Genomic DNA, 26,097 nt, shown 5'->3' with positions numbered 1-26,097 from the left:
GTTGATGTTGCCTTGTTTGGAGGTTTGTGTCATTAGATCTTAGGTGGTTCTAAACTAAATATTTCCGTTTTCCCTCAAAACTGTTTTCACATGTTTTCAGGTCAGTGCCCTCTGAAATAACAAACCACAGAGCCACAGACCACTGGTACTGTGTTGGCTTGGCATCCTTTTGAAATGAGGTAGTCAGTGAATGTGACCTGAGTTTCAAGTTTGCAGACAAATTTGAATACAAACCTAACATACAAAAAAGAAAAGCCTATGTTTACTTGCAGCGAGAGGACAGAAGTCTTGGCTTGAGTGTTAATACCAATTATCCTTAATAACAGTAATCTGCATGTCCAATCTCAGCAAGTTTTCCATTGCTGAGATTTAAAGCCTTTGCAAGCTGGGTCAGTAACTCCATGCTGAATTTACCAGGGCAATAAATTAGGAGGAAATTTAAGAACTTGTACAGTACAACACACTTGCTGTGACACATGCAATTACCATGATCCTACATCTGCTCTGGGTATTTTGATGTATCGATGTTATTTCTGCACTATATCTTCAGCTGATGCAAGTCAGCTAAGGGATGTATAGCAGGTGAACCTCAGGCTGTGCATCTCACTAGCTGTTGGGCTGTGTGCATCTTTAAGTTACAAACAATAAAAACTTGTTTGTAATATTAACTAATGACATTTAGCAAGCCCAAGGCTTGTTTGTGGGAAGAGTCACACATGCAGCTGCAGTGTGGCCAGGGGAAACTTTTTTAGGATTTCAGCCCCAACATAAGCTCTGGTTTGCCTTAATTCCAAATAAACACTGTAAAGTTGCCCTTTCCCATTCTATACCGGTATCTTGTCTGCAAAAGCTGGACACTGTTTCTGGTGCTCCTTTCATGTACAGGTCATACTGTTCCTCTCCAATCTTCCGTGAAACAACAGACATCCTTTGCAGCCCAGAAGAAAAAGGGAATTGATGTAGGATTGCTATTCCTTCCACGGGAGCCTGGAAGAGGTTGGGAAAGTGAGATGTTATCCGAGTCACTGATTACACAAAGCAAATCCATTCTGAACTTTAGCTCATTTGAGTCTTTCTTGCTAAGGTGATTTATTATTACTGGGAGACTCTTTCACTGCCTTAGGGCTATGGGACCAGATCACTGATTACAAGTTTATGAACCTTGGTCTCAGCAACTCCGTTGTTTTCCTAGCATTCTTCCCAGGAACCTCAGTGGTTTCCTTTATATTTAACTTGTTTCTGGGCTTTGTCCCAGCTGTTCTCTTAATAACCACATACTAATGCAATATTCCTGGATTCACAGTCCTGGGAACTGGAATTTCATGAGTTACAGTGACATTACCATGGGAACAGAGCAATCCTAGAAACAAGACTGATATCCTTGTTGCCACAGAACTGTCTTCCTGGTATTGCTAGCAGAAATCACACTCCTTCCACTGAGAAGAAGCTGGCTGGGTCAACATTTAGACTGGAAACATAACCATTTTCAACTGTCAAAACACAGTGCTTCCCAAGGGGCCTTTTAAGAGGAAAAGTGAAGCAAACACCTTGCTACTGGGGTTGCACAACCGCTGCCAGCAGGACTCACGGACCCACATCCATTCTTCTCAGTATAATGCCTTGTCTTTACTCACATTGCTTCCTCCTGCAGGCGGACTCACGCTCCAGATGTTTATCCCATTTACATGGTTTCTCTGCTTTAGTTTGCACTTAAACTGATAGTGCAGTTTTATTGTACCAGCAGCTTTTCAGAGTGAGGACTCAGAACTCTGTACTTTTTATTAGTGCAAACAGAGTTGGAAATTAGTCTTTTAGATCAGTGAAGTTCTTTAGATGTCACTTCAGGAGCAGCATCTCCAATCAGAATTTGCTTTTCTGGTCCTACACTTCCAGGGGGTCTGTTTTGGGGGGAGACGCAGCACAATACCAGGAGTGGTTGAAAGGCATTTTGAAGCCACTAGCCCAGGTAAATGACTAGTGTCTGCGTCCTAGGAGTTTGCACTGGCTGCAGGTTGAAAACACATGATATTCATTCTCAGAAAGAACCGGACTTACTCTGCTGGCCTTTGGCCCTGGTTTAACGATGCAGATGCCGAGAGCCCCATCCTGAGCTGTGCTGGAGTCTTCTACCTCCTGTACAAGGAAAAGTGTTATTTCTGATACTTTTTTTTTTTTTTTTTTTGGCTTCACACCTATATGTTTAAGCAGGGGCAGCAGCACATGGGAGCACGTTTCCCCCTTACTTTTGACATCCAGTTGCAGAAATATTTTGTTATGATATAATAGGTCTTCCTATCCATCATCAGTGACAGCCTCCCTGCAGCCTTGTCCTTAGCAGAAGCCTACGTGGCCCTGCATCTTTTGACTTGATGAGAGTAAAAACCTGGGTCAAATTTTGTGATTTCTCTAAACTCAAGTTCTACAAAATTTTAATGTCATATCAATGATGAAAGGAAAGAGAAATAATTATCCTCATCTATCTGGTTTTATCTTCTAGTATTCTGCTTTGAAAAGATTCTTACTGATACTCGGTGCAGAAACAGGGTGGTAATTTTCAGTGTAAGATGTTTTTAACCCTCCAGCTCTGTTACTTTACATGCTGCCAAGGCTCATTCACCCTCATAGTCCCCCTTCTGCTGCCATGTGGCTCTGCTGTTGCCTGCTCTTCCACAGGCGTGAGCACCAGCCTGATGCCTTCCCACAGTGCTACTGTAAGAGCTGCCATCTGGTTTATTTATTGATTAATCTCTCTTGAGCAAAAGGTTGCAGGAGAAAAGATGACAAGGCAGTTAACTGCGGAGACCCAGAACCCCTCCAGGCTAGGATGTGGCAGGGAGAAGAGCAGCCCCTTTCCTTCTCCTGCCTCCTCTCACCCAAGCAACTCTCCACCCCTGAGGTTGAGCCGCAGGGCTCGATCTTTCACCCCTTCCCCAGGTCTCCCTGAGACTTGCTGTTCACTCAGCTGGAGGCTCCAGCCTTGGTTTCTCCATGGGGATATCCCTTTGCTAATCGGAGATAAGAACCTTTAGCATCAGGGCATAAAACCCTGCCTGTACATTTCCTCAGCTGACTTGTGGTCTCTGCACCACGTGGCCAACAGCATGGTTTGATCATTTGCTTCCAGCAAGCAGCAACCAGGCTCCCCCTCTGCTTCCCTACACTCCAGTGTTTCCAAATCAAATTAAGAGAGCAAATGCAGGCAGCCCCAAGGAAAATGATTGCTGGGCTATCAAAAAGCAGCCACAGTGCTGCAAATCTGTCAGGAGGTTTGTAGAAATAACAGCAAATTCCAGCTGATATGCCCAAGACTGGAAAAGAATTTCACCTACAGGCATGTATTTGAGCTTGGCTTGTGAGTAAACCCCCATGGGTCAGATTGGGGTTTTGGATGTGTGTGGAGGATGCAAGTCACATTACCCAGTGTGTGCCCTCAAACATTTTCAGGTCCAGCGGATCTCCCTGAATCTTCTTATCCAAAACAACCAGTGAATGACAGCTCACCATGGCTCCACACACAGGTCCCCAGGGCAGAGGAGTGTTGGATGGGAACTTATGGATTTTCTGAAACCTGATTAAAAGCAGAAGGTTAGTGGGACCACTTATGAGAGGGATGCAGAGGCACAAGTCCTCAGCTAGTGCATGCAGGTGCTGCTCTGCTGCACCCAGTAGAGCTGAGCCCAACACCTGCAAGCAACACACTGTCCTACCCATCCTTCTGGTTAACAGGTCAGATGCATTCAAAAGGCTAAAAAGTACCCGCTAATCAATTGGCCTGAGTTCAGCTTGATATGAAGTAACTGAAATGGTAAAACACCCAGAGGGGCTGGCACAGGAGTCCTGCTTGGCTTTTGCTGTTTGGAGTTATGTCACAGCACTCCCCAAACTATCAAGCTGCAACAAGGTCTTTTACTGTCTCATACCAGCGTACTCTTCATGCCAGCCCCTCCTCAGCCTTCTCCTCCTCTCACCTCATCCAGGGCATATGTTCTCTCTTCTCTTTGCTTCTTCCTCGGCTGCTCTCTCTTTATTGGCTGCCCAACCACTTAACAGAACAGCCACAGCTGCACCTTATCTACATCAGCCAACCCACAGCTGTGTGTTATCAATATTAATTAACCCAGCCTCATTCCTCTACAGTGCTAGGCAAAGCAGAGGAGATGCTATTGGAGAGGAGAAAACTTGCAGCAGGGATCTCAAAGATGTTTGGCAACGTGCTGTAAAAGATTTGTGAAGCTGCAGCATGGAAAGGGGGTGCATCTGCTTGGGCTGGTGCTGTGCACATGCCAGGGTAGACAAGCACCGTCAGCCCACCCTCAGCACCTGCGGGAGCAATGCAGGAGAGCCACGAGGAGCCTGACCTTCACTTCCAGCTGTAGATTTTACATCTGCATAGCCACAGACACCAGATACTTGTCCCTCACACTTTGGTTTTAAAAATGGGTAAGCTGGTTGACTTGAGTTACACCAAGGCACACTGCCAAAGATTTATGCCCCAATTTTTCTGCAGGCAGTCTTGAAGCTTAGTCCCACCTCGGCACTGCAGTACAGACTCAATGCACAAGTCTGGGCTGGCCAAAGGCTCTGTAATTTCATCATGGAAGTTATTTCTCAGAGTCCTCTCTTCTCACACACACATTCCCCTCTAAAGAAACTGGCTGGCTGACAAGCCACAACACTGCCTGTTACCATTTGGGCTGGCATGTTAAGGAGAAATTTAAATAGATTTTATTTACCTTTGATCACCACCAGCATCCCCTGTTACTAGCAAAGGCACAGTGAAATGAATCTGGAAGAGAGCAGTGTGACAGCTCCCAGCTCTATTAAACAGAACAATGAATCCGGGACCTATTGTCCCTCTGGGCCATCCAAAACTGTTCTCTTTCCAGCACATTATACCTTCTTCTCAGCCTGGTCATAATTGGCTTATTAATTAATACTTGAGAGACACTGTGAAACTGCTAAACATCACATAAAACCAACAAACATTTTTATCTTGTTAAACTTACAATAGGATATTTTGTTAAGTTCAGTGAAATTCCCTTACTGTCATTGCCTGGCAGTATTCAGCTTAGCTGACAGCTAGTCTTATAATATGTTTTAAAACGTGAACATTTAAGAAAGTAATTATGCAAATAGGCTAATGAGATCAATGCAGACAGCAAGAGCTCCTCCTTGTGTTTTGGCAAGCCACCAGCACTGGTTCCCAGCTGGGTGCAGGCTGGCTGTGCCTGCAAAGAGAGCTTTACGTTTTGATACCTTACAGAGGATTTACTTTTTTTTTATTACATGAATTTATTCTCATATATGGATCCAGCTTTTTTCTGCTGCTTATGTGAGCAGACACTACCTGAAAAGCTACCTTGGTGTAAACCACTCTGGCACTGCCACAACAGTCTGCCTGCTGGTGGGCTCCAAGCCTGTCCAACATGCACCTACTCGGTGTGGCCTCCCTGATGCACCGGAGAAGGGCCAAGGAAAGATTGTACTGTGTGCCTGTGGTTTGGTCCCACTGGAAGGGTATTTTATTGGTTGACACTTATTAATTTCTTCTCATTAATTTGCATCAGATAGTAATTTTCTCTTTGTCCTTTGAGAAAGTATTGGGAATGTGATTTTTCTCCTCTCGCAATGAATTCATCCTTTCATTCATTATGGCACGATTATCTCTGTGGTGTTGAAGTATCTGATATATTAACAACTACTAATGAAACCCGAGAGTTGATATGGTGTGTGTGATTTGTCCTGGCCACTGCAAAAGATTAGTATTTTGAGTTTGGCATAAGCACACTGCAGAGCTGAAGTCTGTTACTGTATTACAGTAATAAGAATTAAATAGTATAAGGTCAAGTTTAATGTTTATGTAGTGGTTATTTCTTGAGGATTTCAATGGGTTTTGGCTAGGAATTGAGGTGGAGGCTGCCATGGGTTTGAGGGAGTCCCTAAGGACACCTGAGCTTTACACGTCTGATCTGTGGTCTCACAGATTTCTTTCACATCATTTACAGAAGGTAGGTGAGATTTGACAGGCACTAAAGTCAGCAACACTTAATTTCAACAGAAGCAGCATTACCCTAACATTTAAATGATGAAAGGTTTATTGACTAGATTAAGAATATTTATTGAACTGTGCTGAGAATGACATAATTGAAAAGCTCTGTGCATATTCTCTAAATCCCCTCAGGGTAATTAAAAGCACTCATGCTGTTGCTGACTTCTCTTTGCCTTTAATTAGCAGCAACCTTTACAGCTATGCTTGCCACAGCAGTGCCCAAATGCGCTCCTTGGAGGGAAGGAGCCCAGCAGGGACACCCATTACATCCTGCCTCCCCAAACCCACCCGACATCTCTTGCTGCATGCTGTTTGCTGCCGCTCCTTATCCCATGCCACTGCCTCCCTCCTGACTAGACCTTTGGGCAGTACATCCACATGGGAGGATCTTGCTGAATGAAATCCCTCCTTACCGGCTCCCCTCGGCAGGGATGATGCCCCACAGGTCCAGTCCATCTTCTGTCAGCGTGCCTGTCTAAATTTAAATAAATATCTAGTTACCCTGCTGTTGCCCACCCCTTCTTCCCGCGCATCCCCAGAGGTCCTTCCTCGGCTCCCACAGAGGATTTTTTCCCTGGGCTTAGATCAGGGTAGGTGGGATGAAGAAAAAAAACCATATATATCCCATGTTCCTAGCAGCCCTCAGCATCTTCCAGTGGCCCAGGAAGCGCCTTACTTTGTCAAAGCAAACAAGATTGATCTGCCCGCAGATATTAATCCTCTGTGGGCTGATGCAGAAAATCTTCTTTTTCTTCAGCCTCCTTTGGGCATAAACAGTGCCTGCTGTCAAGGCAGCAGGGATGGCGGGAGGCACAGCCACAGTAAGGAGGAGGAGGGCCATAGCCACCACCTCTGCCACTGGCTTCTGCAAACAGAAAGAGCAACAGGAGCGATGAGGTGGGAAAAGCTTTCCTGCCCCACTACCACCGCTCCTGGGGGGTTGGACCCTCCTGCCCAGGAGCAATGCACCCCAAGCTCTGCCCATGGGGATGGCAGATTGATTCTGCTTGCTTCTCTCCATCTCTTCCCCACCCCACACACACCCCTACCAATTTCTGGGCACCTGAAAACTGAAATACAGAAGTGAACAATATTCCAAGCATCTCACGTGACCAAGGCTCAGAGCTGGCACCTGCAGCGTGGCGGGCAGCCTTTGTACTCACGTTGTGGGACACGAACACACACACGGTGTAGATGAATCCAAACATGCCAATGACAGAGAGGCCTATGATGAACTTGAAGGCATCTCTGTAGAGTCTGAAGTTTACTGGCTTGGGGTAGAGGATGGATCTCACCAGCTCACCTTTAGCTGTGTTGAACCCTGTGCAAAGACACGCACCATACGTTGCCTGTATGGCATTGCAGCGGCGTACTGCGTCAGTGCTGCTTGGGAACAGGCAGCATCGCACACGCCTTGGCCATCAGTTGGCAACAAGCACTGCGCAGGGACAGCAGACCTGCCCTGGACTTGAACCACCAAGAGAAACCAGCTCTGGTACCAGCCTCTGGGGCTGCCACTGTCCCTCCACTGGTTAGTGAACAGCAAGAGAAATACCAGTCTGCAGCACAACGGCTCTCACTGGTCCTCCGCCCGTCGGCTTCGTCTGTATCACTTCTGTCCCGCAGAAGAGGATGTGTCTCCGATAGTCTTCCATGCTGTGGGTTTTCCAGGGCATTGGACTCTCCGTGAAGGGCAAAGCGGTTTTAGTAACTGGAATGCTTTCACCTACGAACAACAGTGTGCAGCTTCACTTTAAGGGGATTTAAAAGTCAATCAGATTCTGCATACTAGAAAGTGGCAGCACCCTGTAGGTGCTCAAGCTTGCCTGAGTAATTAGTTTGCTGATATACTTACACACATGGATTTATGGTGACAGTCATTATATTTTTAGTTTCAGAGTACATCAAGTGGTTTCTCTGAGCACCTTGTATCAAGAAGCTTGCATCAAATTTTGACCCTGAGCTGAGTTCATGCCTCGATGTTTAGGTATAACACTGACCCCTGTGCTCATACATTGCCTACTTGAACAGAACTGCTGCAAAGTCAGAATCCAAAAACTCAGAAAATATATATGCAGTGTATTTGAGTGTTTTCACCTCCTACTCCTGACAGTATATTAATCCTACTGGGTTTTAATGTGGGTAAGAAATGCATATTACACAATGGCAGTGTTCAAAACCCCAAGACAACTGTGAATTATTCAAGCCACAGTTTTTCCACCTCTTGCTGCAAACTATTGTAATAGTAAAAAATTGGCTGTCAGAACAGAGACATCCCCCTGACAGAGAACCTGCACAGGGCTTTAGCATTTTAAACTCCAGTGCTACACCTGTGAGCATCCCTTCATTCACAATGCAGCTTCCATCAATCAGGACCGCATCACATGGGAGAGCAAGCTTTTTTCCATCTAAAAGAAACATGTCTCCAGGGACTAAGCAACAAGATTCCAGCTCTTTCCAACCTGTAGAACAATACAAAACCAAACTTTACTTGTGCACAAGTTCTGGGCAATGAAAAAAAAATCTCAAGGTACACACAATGTCACTAAACTACACTGCATGATTTAAGGGCAGTGCTTCTTAGAAGTTAATACTGGCTGAAAAGCAACAATGCAAAGGTCAGCCCTTGTCTAAACGTCTCTCTCCAAGTGTGTGTCTTCAGTTTCATTTACTTAGTGTCCCTAAAACACCCTGACCAAGAAAACCTAACCAAGGCCTTTACATCCCCCACCACCCTAGCAATTGTCCATCTCAACAACTTTGGGAGGCAAAAATAGCTACAACCCCTATTTTATGGGTAAGGAATTGAGACTCAGGAAAGAAAGCACATACCTCAGGGGGAGCCATATATCTAGACTCCTTGAAAATCACTCACAAGGTACTTGACAAGATTGTGAAAGTAGCCTATTGCAGAGCAGGGAAGCAGGTCTCAGAAGGCCAGAGTTGTTATCTAGTAGCTTGTTTGTGAAATTAAATTTTCCGAGCTGTTCTCAACTCTTAACACAAATTACTAGGTTCACCTGTATCATTACAGATGCTGCAGATACAGATGATAACTTTACAGATGCATCATTACCTCATCACATAGGCTGTACCCATACTTCTCACTGCCCTGCCTGCCTCACCTCCCTCTGCCCCATTCTCCCTGCAGCTTGCCTTTCACATTTCAGCAGTAGAAACCAACAGGAGCTGTGCAACTCCAGATACATTTCAACATGTTAGTTAATTATACAGGCTGGTGAAGAGAATGAGACGCAGATGACTCACCTTCGCTGTTGGTGCAGACTGTAACCTGGACTTTGTTATGCTCCTCAACGAGCTCATGCAGCTTGGTAGACTGCTGTTGGTGGGAAAGTAATTGCGATGTTGAAACACCAATACTCAAGTGAAGCAGTAGGTTACTATTCAGTGATCATGCTAAGATCACAGAAACTGAACTCTGCTGAGTTATGCAGGGGAGGTTTCGCATTTCTTGTTAGAAGTCAGGATGTGAGATCATTGAGTTAACCTAGAACAAGCTGCCATGGGAACATGGACCTAATTTTTATTTTGCTTCTTATTCATGCTGCTTATCTCCCTCAACCTTCAAGAGGCTATTCCTGCTTCATGTCGGAGAGAGCAGTCTTAGCTGCAGCACTGCTATCTGCAGTCCCTTAGCAGAGGGTTTCTTTGTACTCAACAGTTTTATCCTTGGGAGGTTATCAACAGGGCAACCAAGCTGTAAAGGCTGTCATTGCAAAACTGCCATTGCAAGAAGAAAAACAGGAATTCTGATTTAGTTGGGTGTCTGCACTTTGCCAGTTTTTGCAACCTAACTCAGACAATTACATATCCTGAGATAACGATGAAGTCAACTGTCATTGCAAGGCCATTAGAGAGAATGCCTTATCTTGATTTAGAAGTTGCAATTGCAAATCCCCAAACACCAATTTCTTCATTATCATTGTTCATGTGAAGATGTCAGGATGGTTTGAAGAATATCCAGAAGCCCCAAGCATTGTAATTCGTCCTGCCAAAATTGTCAGCCACACAATAAAACCAGCCTTGCCAAAGAAAGCTGAATGGACCATCTCTCTTCTTCATGCTCTGCAATACCACGCTGGACACCAACACTTCAAGCACAAAGGTGTGCTCAAAGAGATGCGAGTGCTTGTTCAACATGGGAGCACTACTCATCCTACAGATATTACTCAGAGATACAAAAATGCGATGCGCAGCCAACACACCTGTGCTGGCAAAAGCCTCAGCTATTCACAAAGCCCTCGCTGGGAACACTGCGAGACTGATAAAAGCATGCCCTTGGCAGGGCAGCGGGTGCGCCTCATCAGCACAGCTCACCAATGCGCACATACTGCCCAAAGTCCCACGAGTCCAAAGGCCTTGGACCTACGCAGGGAACATGCTGTGCGCCTCCACCAGCCTAGGGAAAAGCAGAGCCGATTCAAGTAAAAGCCAGCTCCTGGAAGGGCAAAGTATTGCCTCCTCCTGGGCAGCACTTCACAGAGAAGTTTGCTATGCCACCTTCTCAACGAACTTTTCAAAGGGCTGAATCTTCCTTCCTTCCTCAAAATTCAGTGCTGGAACAATGACTTTAGCAGTGAATTTTGAGGCAATGTGAGCTGTGCCTGGCTCTGAAGCAACACATGAGCATGAAGGACCCGGAGCTGCCATCCCTTCACCCCTGCAACTACCTCTAATTACGTCACACTGTCTGCAGGAACCGTAATTCTCAGTGCTGTCCTCTAACTTTTACACTTTTCCTGAAGATTAACAAAACGTTTACCAGGGCTCAGGAATCCCCAATTAATTTTTGCTTTTGAATCTTAACAATACAGAGGAACGTGATACCCAATATCCAGACCCAAGAGACTAAAACGTTGCCCGCCAGCCTCCTGTTCCCGTTGCTTTTCCACATCTATACTTTCATTCACTCACACAGTTTCTCCTTTTTCCCTATGATATTCTTTCTCCATATGATTTTTGCCTTCCCTGTGTATTTAAAGTGGGTTCAGAAATCAAGAAAATGTTTTCCAGATTCCCAGGAAAGGTGTTCTGCAATTCCAGAAGGAAGCACCAGGAACCTCACCTGGCTGCATGAGGATACCCAATGGCAGGCAACTGTTGTGTGCAAGGCTCAGCTCAATCTATTTGCCTCTGCAGTAGAGACTAATGGTTTCAGGTTTATCACAGGTGAGTGCTTCAGGTCAAAAAGTGAATGAGCTGAGACTATTAGAAACTTCTTCCAAGCAGCTGTATCCATGACAGAAGTGTTGATCAGATTTGAGAAATAAAAAGTTGTGTTTCTTTTTGCTCTTAAGATCTGTTACTTAGCAAACCTTAAGAGGAGTGAGTCCTCCTGAAATTTCAGTAGGAGCCGGACTCGCAGACAAAGGCCATCTTCATAAAGTCTTACAAACCCCCGGTGTCAGACTTCAATCTTCTTTAATTCTTGGGAAGTTCAATACCCTCAGGTATGACCCTTCTAACTCTTCTATAGCAATAAATATGTAGTAATACAGCAGAATACATAGCAGTAAAAATATCCAGAAAGAGCATATAAATAGCTACTTGTGTCTGTGATAAATAAAATTGCTAGCAGAGCGCAGGATGGGGAGCAGGCAGGCTGTGCTGCAGACTCACCTGCGTGAGGTTGTACACAGTTAAGCCAACAGAAATGATCGACAGGATTATGATGGCCACTGAATATTCAATGTAGCCTTGGCTCAGCCACAGCGTAAGGGTGAAGGCTTGGAACACGTAGAAGGGGTTTAAAATCTGCAAATGCAAATGTAATGCATGTCAGGGGATGGACGTAACACGTCAGGAGAGACTGAGTGTGGGAAAAGGTGAGAACATTTCATTACAGTGCCCAGGACTCTTAAACACCAATTTAAAGGGTTGATTTGGCATCCCAAGACAACATTCTTTCACGGTTATTTTAGAGAATTAGTCTACTCCAGCTCTGAACTTACCAGCTTACACATAGTGGGGTTTGTAATTAAAAGCTGTTGCTAACCAGTTACTATGCAGCAGCAGCTACGCAGGCAACTTAAAGTCAGACTTAAGGGACTTTAAGTTGGTTGGTTTCCCACAGTAGCCATATAACAAAGGTGACCTTAACATTTCTGATTCCAAGTCATTGCTACACAGGAAACACAAAATGTGTGTGGGGTGGAAAGACTGAATTACTGAAAAAGTCTTTAATACTTTGTGATTCAAGAAAGTCACTGTGAATCTGATATTTATTTGGAAGAAGAAAAATGGTAAAGAACAACTAATGGTCTGTGGGTCCATCAGTAAACAGTCTTAAATTACAGCTAGAATGAAGGCTTGATTTCCTCGTACTTTCATACTTCTAGCTACTCTACCTTGCATCAGCCATACAACGCCAGTCATCACTCACCCTAATGCATTATGCTAAAACAGGCCAACAGCCCCACTGAAGTCTGAGAATGTAATTTTGGGTACTGTCTATCTAAGAACAAAACAATTAGATGAAGGTTTTCAGAGACTTGCCCATCACTTGGCTTGTCTGAAGGGGCGACAGACTTTTCTGTAGAAGTAGTATAACTAAAATAGCCACCAAAAAAGCTCTCTGCATAAAGATTGGAACTGAAATGAATTATTCATCTGACAAATTTGGTCCCTCAATGAAAATTTAATACTTTATTTGACATTCACTAGGACAAAGAGACAGACACTAAATCAGGGTGCTAGCCTTCGGACACAGAAGCTGTATCTGGACCAAAATATCACAAGCTTATGAGGACCAGTCTGCCTCCAGGCACCACCATTAATATTTCAAACATGAAGCTTCAGCCTTGGATGGAAGTGCAAAGTTCAAATTAAATAAACTTCTACAGTGCTACACTGGAGTTCTCTTCAAAACCATCTCCAGAGGGCACTGCAAGGTTGGTAACATCAAATCCAACCAATTTCAGGTGCCCTGGAGCTTTTCATGTACTTTGCAGGGTTTCAGACAAACTCCACTTAAAGTTCAGACACATACTAGCTTGGAGTCCCAGCATTCATAGCTGTTTTCCATTTTAAGGACATTCATGTAGCATCCGTAGTCCACTAAAGTGAACACAGATGACATGACAGGATCCTGTATGCAAAGTCTCTGCTTACAGGTTGGCAAAAATACATGTCCAGCATTTCTATATGCAAACCCAGCAAGTAACCACCCATAAACATGTCTGTTATCCACAAAATGTGTTGGTTTTGTCCCGTATAGAGGAAGAACAGTCTTGCAGTGTGCCCTTATTCAAGCAGGAAAGAAACCTGTCTTGTGTTTATGTCATAGGAGAAAAGGAAGTTACTGGGCAAATAAAGCAATTAAAAAATAGGAATTCTGCAAACATTTTCCTCCATTCTAAAGCACACTTGCAATTTACACTGCTGTTGAGGCCACAAGCAAGCCCAGCAGCAGCATTTCTCTAATGCTTTTTACTACCTTTGGACTACTAAACCAAGGCTGTTAAAGAGGAATAATTGTGCCTTACTCATACCAATAAAATTTCACTGAGGATCATTATCAAGAGCCCACATGAAAGGCCATAGCTGCTGATGTGGCTGTGGTCAGTCCTAGCAGCTGGGGAAAGCATGTCACTGCCCAGTCACGAGGCAAGATGTGCCAGCTCACGGGAGATGTTCAGTCAGGAGTATGGGCCTACAGCAGAGACAGAGGACATCAGTCTGCCATGCCACTGCTCTCCAGTCCAAGAAGGGACACAGTTATCACAAGGGTAACATTTAGCTGTTATAAGTACGTAGCACCAAGCAACCTCTTAGCTTCCTATTTTTCTCTGCAACCTTCTAATAGCCAAATAGGAGGTTCGCTAACTTTCCTCCATGGCTTATGCCTATGAAGCATCAATTGCCCGATCCCAGAGTGTCCAGATGAAGCCTTCAAAAAACTCCACACCCATCCCACCGAGTGCAAGTCTGACTTACTGACCTCTTTAAAAAGTAACTTCCAAATAGGACGAATTTCAACTTTGATGGCATTAGGTCCACACACCAGCCGCCTGTAGGAAGGTAGAGAAGAGTTCCCCATGTTATAGCTTAGTCATGTAGGGTAAAGCTTCATGTGGAAAACCGTACCCCAAAAAATTAACACTTGTCTAAACGTTTAAGTCCTGAGGCACCATATGGCTGAGCAGAACAAATAAATCTGTCAGGAAGCTATTGGACCTGAGAGGACTTTACACAGAAGCAGAATTTTAGTGTTTGCTTTTAAGGAGATGGCAAAGGAAGCCTGTTATGCCTTGCTGTGCCCTTAATGGAACTGGTGCTGTTTTCCCCACACTCGCCCTGGCACCACTCAGAACAGAGAAAGCTCTACAAAGTGTGAGGGATAACCATTCTGCACCTTTCCCAATGTCACCCGTGCAGTCTGCACTGACTTACTACCGAGATGACTAGCAAGAAGCTCACATGAATTTGAAAGTGAGATTAAATAGGTCACACTGTCATAATTAACTCATGTCTACTCCTATGCAGACCGTACCTGATCGCCTGTTCTTCCCTTGTCAGGCCAGCACCAAACTTGTGGTGTATGCTGTGACACGTGTTGCTGTCTTCTAATGATCTAGAATGAGAGGAAAAAGTTCAGGCAAGGGAGTCCTCTACTGCAAAGGGGTTTATAACAGGCTGCTGGCACTCACCCAACTTTCTTGAACTCTTTTACAGAAAAGTCCCAAATATAACGGATTTTCTGCACCTGGATACACCTCATCTGCAAGACCAAATAGCAAAAATGGCTTTTGACATTCAAGGGAAAACCACCTCACTGCCAGAGAAATGCTTCCCTATGTTTTAGGGGAAAGCTTGAGCTCATGTAAACAGGTTTTGCAGGAAGATGCTGACAGAGCACCCTTGGGAGCCTCCAGGTGCCTTGACTCATATTTTCATCCACCATGTCCCAGCCATCTTTCTTCTCCATTTTATAGATGACTTACCTTTAACTGTGGCTTCATTACAGCTCTGTTTAAGACCGAATCTTTATCAGCTACAAAAGGACCACCTGAATTACTACCAACAGGTAGTACCAATGTGGACAAATCAATCCAGGTCACTTTCTTCCAGGTGTATCTCTGAAACTCATCCTAGAGAAATAGAGCACAGTTCAGTAACAAATCGAAAATGTTGCCTGTGATAGTTTCCCGATTCTGGGAAGTACATATGAGATTCCCAGAGAACTACGGTACTGTAGCATCTTTTCAATCATAGCAAATGTAAGTCTGCAGTAACAGGGATGCTGGTATCAGTGTTTTAGTACTAATCAGTACAGCACTTTGAAGGCATTCTCTCACAATTATCTCCATTAGCTTTGATTCATGCTGCAGAGCAGTATCTGTGAAGATGAAACTAAACCACAAGGTATGTTTCTACCAGATGCATATTTAGCCTATGCAATCAGACTAGAGCTACTTGGAAGTAAAAGCCTTCTGAAATACCTCTGGTGTGGACATTGAGTCCTCAGCACTAGGTGCTTTGCTCTACAAAACTCCTATAATGCTGTGTTACTTGTCATACATCCATAGCCAAAAGCAGCTCAGCTGTACTGCTACAAGTGCACTCAGACTGAATTGTCCTTTAATCAGTTTAGTCTAATGTAACTAGTTACAATGAGCAATAGATTACTCATTTAGTGGTTTGAGTGCATTTATTTTAGGAATATCATTGCAACGTTGAGCATTAAGTGCCTTAAGCATTTGCTCTGCTAGAATTGGGTTGGGTTTTAATTTACATTTATTGAGTCTTAGAATATAACCAATGCCTGAAATCTAGCTCTCTCCAGTCCATCTCCGCAGCATTCTCCAATAACTTTAAAACAGAAAGGCTACGAACAGCTACAGCTCCTGAAGATGATCCCTCCACTGAAGCCAGTTGGCTGCACCCCGTGCACAAAAAGGAAGGGAAGAGGCAGAGCTCTTTTACGGAACATGCTGCTGGCAGAGGGCAGCTGCCGGAGCCCATGGGCGGGCAGCAGCGATGCCTGAAGCCTGCTAGGTGCCCAGCCTCCAGGCAGAGCAGCCGCGCTCTTGTTAGTGTAAACGTGCTGTTTTACGCAGTATTTCAGACTCCGTGAAAATAAAAACGATTGGTCTTCTGAAGCTTAGCTCATCCCTCCTGCTCCACTTACAAAAGTGGAAAGTATTATTAACCTGCTACACCCTGCAGACACAGGGCTAGGAGGGTTCACCTACTGTTGTCCTGAGCAGAACCACGTCTGCTTCTTCCAGGCTGCAGCGGATGCAGTTTGCCCACACATCCCACTCTGGCTTCCAGTAAAACAGCAGCAGCAGTGCCCCACAGGAGAAGATGTATCCAGCAATGCACAAGGCTTTTCGGCAGCTTTGAGTTTTGTAACCAAATATCTCCTGTACAGCAAGAGAAAGCGTTCTTTGTTAACAAGTTTGACTTTGGAGATTGTTTATCTGGAAGCCCAAGCTTACTGAAAAGGAAGGGTGGTGACTGAAGCCACTATGACTGCTAAAAATCATTTTTGGAAATGAGAGTTTTCTGGTTCATATGACGTAGTTAAGAATACAGCAGAGCTGCTGAAAGGAGGAGGATGCTGGGCTACTGCCAGCAGAAGACTGTTCTCCTATCAGCTCTCCCAGGATTAACAAAGAATTAACTCCAGCGTGGAGGTTTTGCCACCAAGACTGTAGCTGCCCCTTATGGTACCAGCCTGCCTGCAGTGCCAGCACCATACCGCCCTGCCTGCCACCCAGGTGGGCATCTCCATGTGACCTTAGTGCTGACTGCTGCGACCTACCTTGCAGCAGAGACCCAGAATGTGCCTCAGGGAAAGAAAACTGTGAAGCCCCAGGCAGCTCCTCCCAGGTACCAGCTACCATACCTACTGGTGTGTTGGCTTCCACCACGTACATCTTATCTTGAAAGCAAATATGGAAGGGCTCTTTTTGCTCTGTACACTCTCTTCCTCCAACTTATTCCCCAGATCATCTGTCATCTTCCTTTCTTGCCCTTTCGTTTTGATAACCCATCTGTTCAGTTATGCTCCACTGTATGTGAAGGAGATTGTTTGGTCCACAGCTTTAGGGTTTTTTTCTTGAGAATAATTTTAGATTTTTGTACCCTTTGGTTTTCTCCAAACCTGCCCACAGGGCTAACAATAAATTTAATGCCTGCAGTGTAACTAGATCCTTCCTTTTACACCGTGGGGGCTTTCCCAGCCCTCTCAGCACCCTGCAGGGCATGTGACTCACAGCTGTTGACTCACAGCACCCAGGGATGCCAACATCCCTTTGGACATGTCATCCACATCCAGCACGGCCACAGCTCCCACAGCACTGAGACAGCAGCCATGGATGGACAGGACAACAGCCTGGCCCTGCAGTGACGCACCTCCCATCACCAGCCATTGATTGTCCCTTTGCTTCCCCACAGGCACCAAGTGGGAACTTGGCAAACCCCACCAAGGGGCTCTCTTTGTGCCACCCATGCTATGGCAGGTTTCTCTGGGAAAAGAATTTTGGTTTAAGGCTGAAATGAAAAATTAGGGAAAAAAATTAATTTTTTGTTGTTGTTGCATCCACTGCTGAGAAAAAAAAAAAAAAAAAAACAAACCAAAACCACAAAACCAACAAAAAAGCAAATAATTGCTTTCCACCAGGTGTCTTCATTCCTGCTGCAGTGATCCATTTGTTTCCCTGTACAGGGAGGGCACTTCCCAGCCACCTCTTGGCTTTCTCCCCCACTCCACAAAGCCCAGCTCCAGACAATCCCTGTGACTTCACCCTAGGACTGGTGATGAGGGCAGGAAAGTACCCGTGCTCGGGAGCAGTCAGAGGAAGCAGCAGCATTGCAAAGGAGCAACTGTGGTGCTGCCCTGCCTGTGCCTGGCCCATGCCCTGGGCAACCTGGGCACGCTGCTGGCCCACGTCCAGCTGGCTGTCAGCCACCACCCCCAGGGCCTTTTCCACCAAGCTATTTTTCCACAGTAGCTTGCCAACTAAAGCACACAATATGGTGGGATAGTGTAACCTATTGACATGGGTTATGTAGCTGAGAGGAGGAGGAGGAAATGGCATTTTAAATTATAAAAATGAGGAAGTCCCACATCTGAAATATGCATGAGAAATGGCAGAAGGATGACCGCTGCTTTACAGGAATCCATTTGCAACAAAGCAGAAGCTTTGCAGGGGGCTTGTACAAACAATTGTACTGGTTCAACTTCAAATACTGTTTTCAAGTGATATAAAGGCAGCAGAGTAAGCACCTACTGAGGTTTAAGAGAACAATTAACTACATTTATCTGAACCCTGATCATAATCAACAAACTAAGCTGAAATCAATGCAGCTCAACTGAAATAAAGATAATCACGCAGTCCTTAAACCAGGTTTGTGAAATCAATTTCAGAACAGCTCTATAGCTTTTAGATGGGCAGCCCTGCTGTATACAAAATATCATTTCTTCAGGGGCTACAGAAGTTTACATCTACAGCTGCCAATTGTATTTTCAGAGTGGGAGGACAAACAATAGTGTCCACAACTAAGGACAGTCAAGGAGATTTTAGTTTTCTTGCCTTTTCATAGCAGGATTTTTATAAATACTCTCCAAATACAGGCCTGGAAAATAAGGAACTTGTTATGGGGGTGGCTGGAATGGCAGGAGGTGCATGGGACCACAACTCATCCATGAGCCCTCAGGGACTGAAGAGGGCCAAATCTGCAGCCAGAAGCTGAGGGAACGCTGGGAACAGCTGTAGCATTTAGGGCTGGATAAGTGCAAGACCAGGAGTTGCCCAGTGAGAGCATTTGGAGATTTCTAGCATGCACCAAACACGGGCTGTTGCCAGCAAGGGCTGCTCTAGTGCACAGCTGTGTGCTAAACACAGCCACTGAGGAACCCAAAAATGCATTAGACGTGATGGAATATAATCAATAGACATAGGCTATACATGTCAAAGGCATGGGTTAAATAAGTGGAGTGTTGCTGTAAGCTCTTGGCATGGGTGTGCTGGCGAGGTGCCCCTTCCCAGAGGCTGCGGGACCCCAGCACAACCAGGTCATGCCAGGTCCTCACCATTGTGCCAGCATGGAGCCAGGCAGGAGCTCATGTCCCACGGGGCAGAGAGGTGGCCTTGGCTGGTAGGGTCAGGCCCCACGCAGCTGCAGCACGTGGCTGATCAACAGCTCACCCTGCACAGCAAGGTGCGCAGGCAGCCGGTGCTGGTGGGCAGCCTGTTCCCAGAGGATACACACTGGGCACTCACACAGTACTGAGAAAGCACTGCAGGACAGAGCTAAGGGGGATACTCGAAGAACTTTACCAGTGCATTTAATTGTAAAATGCTGATACCAGAGGAATTTCATCAGTGTGCTTAATTATAAAATATTGAAACATATGTATCCTTGACTTTAGCCGAGCTGTACAACGCTACATTGTGTTAACTGTAGGCTCCTGCAGCTTAACTTACTAGTAGATAAGAACCAGTCCGAAACCAGGGCACGAGCCAAGAGTGTTGAAATAGGGCCAGGAGAAGAGCAGGTCACAAAAATAACAAGAAGGAAAGGAAGATAACAAGAAAAGAGGATGAAGAAAGGATAAAGATGTCCCAAACGACCACCAGATGACCCCCAACTCATTAGACCACACATGCGTGGCAAGTATGTAGGATAAGTAGTTCTTGGAATGGTAATAAATATGCTAATGATTTCTGAGAAATGTCATAAATATGTATAGATCAGCCATATAAAGACAAACAGAGAACAAAGTCAGCATGCATTGCATGTTGGGCAGAACTCATCCCCTGTGCAGCTGGTACTGAAAATAAAGAGGGCTTGCTTTCGAAAACTCAAAAATGAGCGTTAGAGAGTTTTGCCTCTGATTTTTTGGTAACAAGGGAACCCACATCCACAGCTAATGTGCTACACTGAGCCTGTAAGCTGTAAGAGAGTTTTCCAAGTAGTACAGTACCTGGAGGCAAGGCCACTTCAGCAAACAAGGAGCCACAGGGAGATGCGTTGTAAGAGCCAGCGCTCAGTCCGACGCAGCCAGCCTTGCACAAGGCAGGTCGTGCCAGCAGCACCCAGGGCAGAGCCAGGGCCGTTCTCTGCCGGCTGGGTTGCAGCCACAGGCTGGATGGGCGAGATAGGTGTCTCCTAGAAGTGGGTGCAGCTTACCCGGGGTGCACAGGCTCCCAGCTAAGAGGCTGCTTGTGGCAACAGCCGCAATCCATGCATCCAGGCCCTCCATCCTCATCAGGCAGTTGGCAGCCCCATTGCTTCTTATGCAAGTAGAGGCGGGCACCGAGGGCCGCATCCACACACCAGCTAGTGACACCCTGGAGAACACCATCTGTAGCGATCAGCATGACACAGATGATCCCTAGCTGACTCCTTACCTGTCTCCCACAGCAGATATCTCATTTTGTGCTGGATCCAGGCTGCTACAACTGGCCTGAGCTCTCTAGTCTAAAACAAGCTCACACGAGCAGCGGTCAAATCCCAGCAGGAATTTACTGAATGCAACCAGCAAAACTGAAGCCCCACCGCTGTTAGTAGCCCTGCAAGCAATCATGACACAGAGCTGCAGGTGTGCTTTGCAGGGCAGGATGTCTCCCACCTGTGCATGCCCTGAGCACCTGCATTCCCATGATGGAGGCACTTACTCAGGCCCCAAGGCTGGGCAAACAGTGACACTGGAGATGCTGGGAAATAGCTGCTATCAGCCTATGCTTGCAGAGGATGGAGACTCCTGTCCTGGGGGAACATGCTGCTGTGCTTCCAGTGCACGCAGCACATACATATCTCTAGCAAATATAGAAATGACAGGGCTGTATTTTATACACCTGTGCAGAGGCATCTACTTCTGTGCCCACTCTGTGCACTGGAAACATCTGGATTGCGGTTTTCCCTTGCACAGAAAGCTGGAGGGGAAAGTCTTACTCCCAGTCTCACCAGACTCTGTGTAATCACTCCATGTCAGCAGGGAGAGGAAGAGTTTCCAACTCATTGTATTTGCAAAGTACTCACTGCAGCACTTCCAGGCTGCTGCACATAATCAATAATCAATCATAATCAAAGACAGAAAGTAGATTCAATTAACATTAGTAAAAACCCTTGTAAGGACAGAGCAACTCCATAAAAGCTGTTGTCAAAGACAGAGAGAAGGGATTCCTGCCATGAGAGTTGCAGTAGACTTTGGTCATCTGCCCAGTCTTCCCAGATCTGGTAAACAACAAAGACCCTTACATTTCAGGAGAAGTGATTTAATCACTGCTTCAGACAATTGTCCAGGATAAAACTAATTTGTAAGCACATTCCCTATGACTTGTTTTCTGATGCATGATGGGAAGTGTAAGTAAGTAAGGGAAGGTGTACCCATTAGTAGAGATCCTCACAATCAGGATGGAAAAGACAATGGAACAGACAGTGGGGAAAGGGACATTGCTCCTTAGACAGATGACTTCTGGTGGGCAAAGAGGTCTCTTCCATATTTCATGCCTCTGGACTGAAGCAGTATGTTCCTCACTTAGCCATTACTTTGCAAAAATCAATCTTAAAGTCAGCAAGGACTGATCCAGGGGTTTGCCTTCACCAAGGCTACACTGAAGAGACGGTGCCCAAATGGGGAGTTCAAGGTGAAGAAGAAGCAGAGGCATATATAGAATGGACACGTGAGTAAAGAGGTGCGCAAAGAAACCAAAACCCAGCATGGTGCCCCACTCCTTACCAGCTCATTTTCCTCATCCTTGTTGAGGAGCACACAGTGATCCTTCCAAAGCTTCTCCTCCATCTGACCACGTTGGTTTCAGTCCTGGATGCCCTGTCTGTGGGCTCAAGCAATGTTGAACGCAGTTACTGACTTAAGTTCAGGCCGGTGTTAAAGTCACTTTCACCGTGGTCCTGTCTGCTGCCTTTGAAAGTCTCACAGCACACAGGCTTTTTATTAGGCTCCCAGGGGAGGGAGGAATATCCACCCTCATGCGTAAAGCCCTTAAATTCCCAGCTTATGTAAGATGCGTTTCTCTGTCTCCTGGCTGTGCTGTGTTCGCTGGGGTGGGGTGGGATGGGGCAGAGCTCCAGCAGTGAGGGAAGAAGGGCACCTGCAGCCCTGTGCCGGGGGGATGGCTCTGCGCAGGGCTCAGAGGGAGATCGAGGCACAGAGCAAGGAGGAGGGTGGGAGAGTGCCACAGCCCCGCACAGAACTGACCCCAGAGCAGCACCCCAGCACTGGGAACCACCTCCAGCATGTCAGAAAGAAGCATCTGCTGTAGGGAGATCGCAGTGTTCGGGCCTGGGCTTGGTTTCAGTGCAGTGGAGGTACACGCTGGAGCAGTGTTTTTCAGGTATGGATCTAGCCTGAGCTTCCCCACTAGCACAGAGCATCCCCTCAAATACACACTTCCGTTCAAATTCTTCCTGAGTTAGAAGGTAAGAACAACAGGGCTGGATGACTCCTCTGGAGAAGCCCAGCTGGGCAACACAGGACCCCTGAACAGTGTGCAGCGTGAATCCCTGTGAGGCAGGGAGAGGTAGGGGCTCCAACCTGTCACCCTGGCAGGGACAGCAGGGACAGGCAGGCTGGGGAGCCCCACTGTGCATCTTCCAGTCTCTCGTGTCCCAGCTACTTTTTATGCATTAACCTGAAATCGCTCTGTCTTCCCCCCATTCTCCTTCTGTCGAAGTCTGAAATCAACCACTTATCCAGGCAGGAAAAATATTCTGTGTTATTGTCCTGGAATAAAGTACATGTTTGTGTGAATGGAGGCAATGGCTCTGAGCTTGCTCTCACCTTTTTTGACTCAGCCACAGGGAAGCAATTCTTTATTACTGATGAGACATGGGGATTTAAACTCGATAAAGAGACACAGCCTTTGCATGCAGCATATTTCCCTACTGATGACAAAACAGGAATTCTTCCAAATTCCCCTTCCCCCAGGTGGGAGGGAGAATGATGCCCAGGGACTGCAGTGCAGCAGGTCTTAAGAGACCCCTAAATCTCCCTCAGTCTGCAGCTCCATCCTGGAAACAGCCCCAAGAACTGAGAGAAGCACCTCTCACTAGGCAGACTCTGAAGGAAATAAAAGCACTTATCCATGTTTCTTCTCTTTGAAACAGAGCAAGGAGAGGCCAGGCTGTCTGGGATGATGAAACAGCAATTGTCATACCAGAGGCTGGCTCTGCATAGTCCAACCAGATCCATCTTTAAGGGGTTCTGCCAGGTGCAGTTGTGTCCATAAAACAGCAAACAAGGACCAAACACTGAAGAATCATGAAAAATCAGGGTGGTGGTGAAAAATAAATATTATTTCTTTTAAAGCATTGCCATTTTGAACTGCCTAAAGCCTGCATTAAACCAGATTTCAACATAAGTAAACAGTCGCCCTCTGCCTCTCCCTTTCCCCTGAGAGGGCATGGGGGGGCTCACCCACCAGGCTGCTCTGTGCATCAGTCACTCTCATGCAGCTACCCGGACATGACACGCTTGCAGTCATTCCACTCCCCAGTTTTCAGAAGCAGGGCCCATTTCTAGAGGTCTTGTATGTCACCCTTACAGGAAGTCCAGCCGTGTCCTTTGCAGACATTCTTGTGGCAAAAGGCTTATACACAAAGAGATAAAGTAATTAGATGATTGCTTACTAGCAGCCAACACCTCCTGTAACTCTCTACGGGAAGGAAACTCAAGAGAGGTATCATTAGCTGGGCGGTGTTACTAGTTCTCCCTATTTTGACCATCCAGGGTGAGGTGCATTTCATTTACAGGAATATGACCTGCGGTCTCTGGACCGAGTCCCAGCAGTTCCCCTGCATGGGTCAGCCGGGTGCCCACCACCACGCCCGCAGCTGCGCTTGCAAAATGCTCCCCATGCTGGGCAGGACACCTCCAGCCCCAGCCCACCAGGCTGTAGAGCTGGCACCTGAAAAGGCAAAAAAGAGGGGGATCACAGGCCAGTCAACCCGACCTGAATACACAGAGAGATGTGAAAGAAAATTTTTAAGCGGTCAGTTTGTAAGTACCTAGGGGATAATAAAGTGATAAGAAGCAACTAACATGCATCTGTCACAGGAAGATCCTATCAAACCGATCTCATTTCCTCCCTGACAGGGAGATGCTCCAAGGAACAAGAGAGAAGCAGCTAATGTGGCACATTTAGGCTTTTGACAGCTCCCCATGAGATACGAAGATACTGAGAGATAGAATTCTTTTATGATGGGCTGAAAGGTTGAACCCTAAGTTCTACATGTCCTCATGTTGTTCCCTGAATTGCACGCTTGCCTGACCTCACATCAACCCAGTCACTGGGGCAGAAAGACTGGCTGGGTCGACGGCTGCCTGTCCTGTTGGGGCCTTGGGCTCAAGGCATAGGCCGGCAGGTCTACATTCCTGCTCTCCAGTCTATACCGAAAGGATGGGATGCTTCTGAACAACTTGTGCTCTGAAAGGCTGTAAAGGTTTAGCAGGACCGATGACAGAGCGTTGTGAGAGGCAGCCTGAGGCTCCTGTGTAAGTCAGCAGTGAGTGGGCAGTGAGCCCTGTGTAAAAGTGATCACAAGCAGCAGCGGAGTGGCAGGCTGGAGGTTCGTGCAAGGTACAGAAGGCAGCTGGTGGTGCCGAGGGGTGCAGTTCCTGCAGTAAAGAGCCCTGCTGCTTTACTGCAATAAGCAGTCCTGCTCGGAGCAGCTGCTGGACACTGGCTGGCATGTGCGTGGTGATTGCATGCAGTAGTAAAACCCTGTTTGTTGAAGAATGGCTGAGGGAGCATTACAGGTTTTCAAGGCTTGGAGCTATAGACTCAAGATTTGCCTGGGCTTGGGTGGGTGTGAGAGGGGAGTAAGACATAAATGAAACGTGCCTCTTCTTATCTGAACCTCTTCCCAGGTCCAAAAAACCTTCTTTCAGCACCTCTCAAGTAACATGTATGTTCAGGAGAAAGAGATTGTTATGCTCTCCTGATGTCCTCTTCCTCTCCAGCCTCACTGATCTTGCAATAGGATGCTCTTTTTGCCTGGAGCGATCTATCATGTGGCTAGGTGAAAGGCCAGGACAATTACACAGTGAAGTGGGACGTTTGCATTCCACCCTGTCTGCTAATCATCTAGAAAGTACCAAAGAGATTTATTAATTAGATTTAAACAGGACACAGGAATGGATGTTTCTTGACTCCCTTTTATCTATAGAGACCTATACAAAGTAATCAAAGCTATGTCAGTGACAAGCACTTCCAGTGGTCACCGGTCACAAGGGACAGTGTGAAAACAAGGCACTACAGAGCAGGGACAGCTATGCTTTGTATTTCAGACACACGGGACATTTAATGACTTTCTTAGAATAAGAATCATGTCCCCACTGTTGACAGCCAACCAGGAAGAAAATTTACACAGCCTGGCTTGGCTGACAGTGTGTTGAGCTGTTGAGCGTTGCCTTCCCTTGTACGCATTTGGCAATTAACCCATGGTGTGCTGAACCATCAGGCAGCGCAGCATGACCCTCCTGGCTCGGGGCTGCGTACCATCTGCCCACAAACTACACAAAAGCCGTGGAGGGGTTAAGCACTTTCTGGTGGGGAATATTAGTGCAAAATGCTCCGGGACTACTTTTCCAACAGGAAGACTTTAAGAGGCCATAAGATGGAGTAACGAGTCCTTTAAATTCAGCTGCTGGCACCAGACACCCGCAATACGTGATAACTGAATTCTCTGTTCTCTTTCCTTGAACTGGGTGGTCCAGGTACCAGCTGTTTGTGCTTTCCTTTCCCAGTTGACCCTTGGCAGGTACTCTGTCTCTGCAGCCTCCTCTGTAATTCTCCTGAAGAAGTGTGTTGTGCATCAAGCTCCTTAGACAAAAGGTGCTATGTGAGCGGAAAAAGCTCACAAATGATGTATCTTGTAAAAGGTTCTGGCTTGTTAGCATCGTTGTACACCTACGGCTGTTATTGGTGAGGGTCTGCATTTGTTCCTCTTTTGTTGTGCGTGCTGCCAAGCAGGCTGAGCTCCAGAGTGCTGATGAATAGACAAAAACTGTGATGCGTGTATCAAGATAAACAAGTAATAAATAAATGGGA

The 26,097-nt window shown here is 46.2% G+C and overlaps 2 protein-coding genes across 4 annotated transcripts in view; both read right to left on the bottom strand.

The window, feature by feature from the left end:
• Nucleotides 1-21,993, bottom strand: part of ATP13A5 (ATPase 13A5) — a 35,654-nt gene extending 13,661 nt beyond the window's left edge. For 2 of the 3 annotated variants that reach the window (XM_037406900.1, XM_037406902.1), the window contains exons 1-16: nucleotides 21,765-21,993; nucleotides 16,264-16,437; nucleotides 15,013-15,159; nucleotides 14,719-14,789; nucleotides 14,562-14,642; nucleotides 14,010-14,079; nucleotides 11,690-11,824; nucleotides 9,317-9,389; nucleotides 8,380-8,511; nucleotides 7,605-7,775; nucleotides 7,213-7,370; nucleotides 6,726-6,914; nucleotides 6,463-6,524; nucleotides 3,418-3,568; nucleotides 2,056-2,133; nucleotides 831-987 (exon numbers count right to left, since the gene is read on the bottom strand). In XM_037406900.1, coding sequence (XP_037262797.1) covers nucleotides 831-987; nucleotides 2,056-2,133; nucleotides 3,418-3,568; nucleotides 6,463-6,524; nucleotides 6,726-6,914; nucleotides 7,213-7,370; nucleotides 7,605-7,775; nucleotides 8,380-8,511; nucleotides 9,317-9,389; nucleotides 11,690-11,824; nucleotides 14,010-14,079; nucleotides 14,562-14,642; nucleotides 14,719-14,789; nucleotides 15,013-15,159; nucleotides 16,264-16,437; nucleotides 21,765-21,827 — 1,912 coding nt within the window. In that variant the 5' untranslated portion in view covers nucleotides 21,828-21,993. The remainder of the gene's footprint in view (nucleotides 1-830; nucleotides 988-2,055; nucleotides 2,134-3,417; nucleotides 3,569-6,462; nucleotides 6,525-6,725; nucleotides 6,915-7,212; nucleotides 7,371-7,604; nucleotides 7,776-8,379; nucleotides 8,512-9,316; nucleotides 9,390-11,689; nucleotides 11,825-14,009; nucleotides 14,080-14,561; nucleotides 14,643-14,718; nucleotides 14,790-15,012; nucleotides 15,160-16,263; nucleotides 16,438-21,764) is intronic. The other variant, XM_037406901.1, reaches the window with a different exon arrangement.
• Nucleotides 21,994-22,866: 873 nt separating this feature from the next.
• Nucleotides 22,867-26,097, bottom strand: part of ATP13A4 (ATPase 13A4) — a 51,376-nt gene continuing 48,145 nt past the window's right edge. The window contains exon 32 of the mRNA XM_037406898.1: nucleotides 22,867-26,053. Coding sequence (XP_037262795.1) covers nucleotides 25,940-26,053 — 114 coding nt within the window. The 3' untranslated portion in view covers nucleotides 22,867-25,939. The remainder of the gene's footprint in view (nucleotides 26,054-26,097) is intronic.

The sequence above is a fragment of the Falco rusticolus genome, chromosome 13, assembly GCF_015220075.1.
Source record: "Falco rusticolus isolate bFalRus1 chromosome 13, bFalRus1.pri, whole genome shotgun sequence".
In the NCBI taxonomy this organism is placed as follows: Eukaryota; Metazoa; Chordata; class Aves; order Falconiformes; family Falconidae; genus Falco; species Falco rusticolus.
This window is presented reverse-complemented; position numbering and strand designations above follow the sequence as displayed.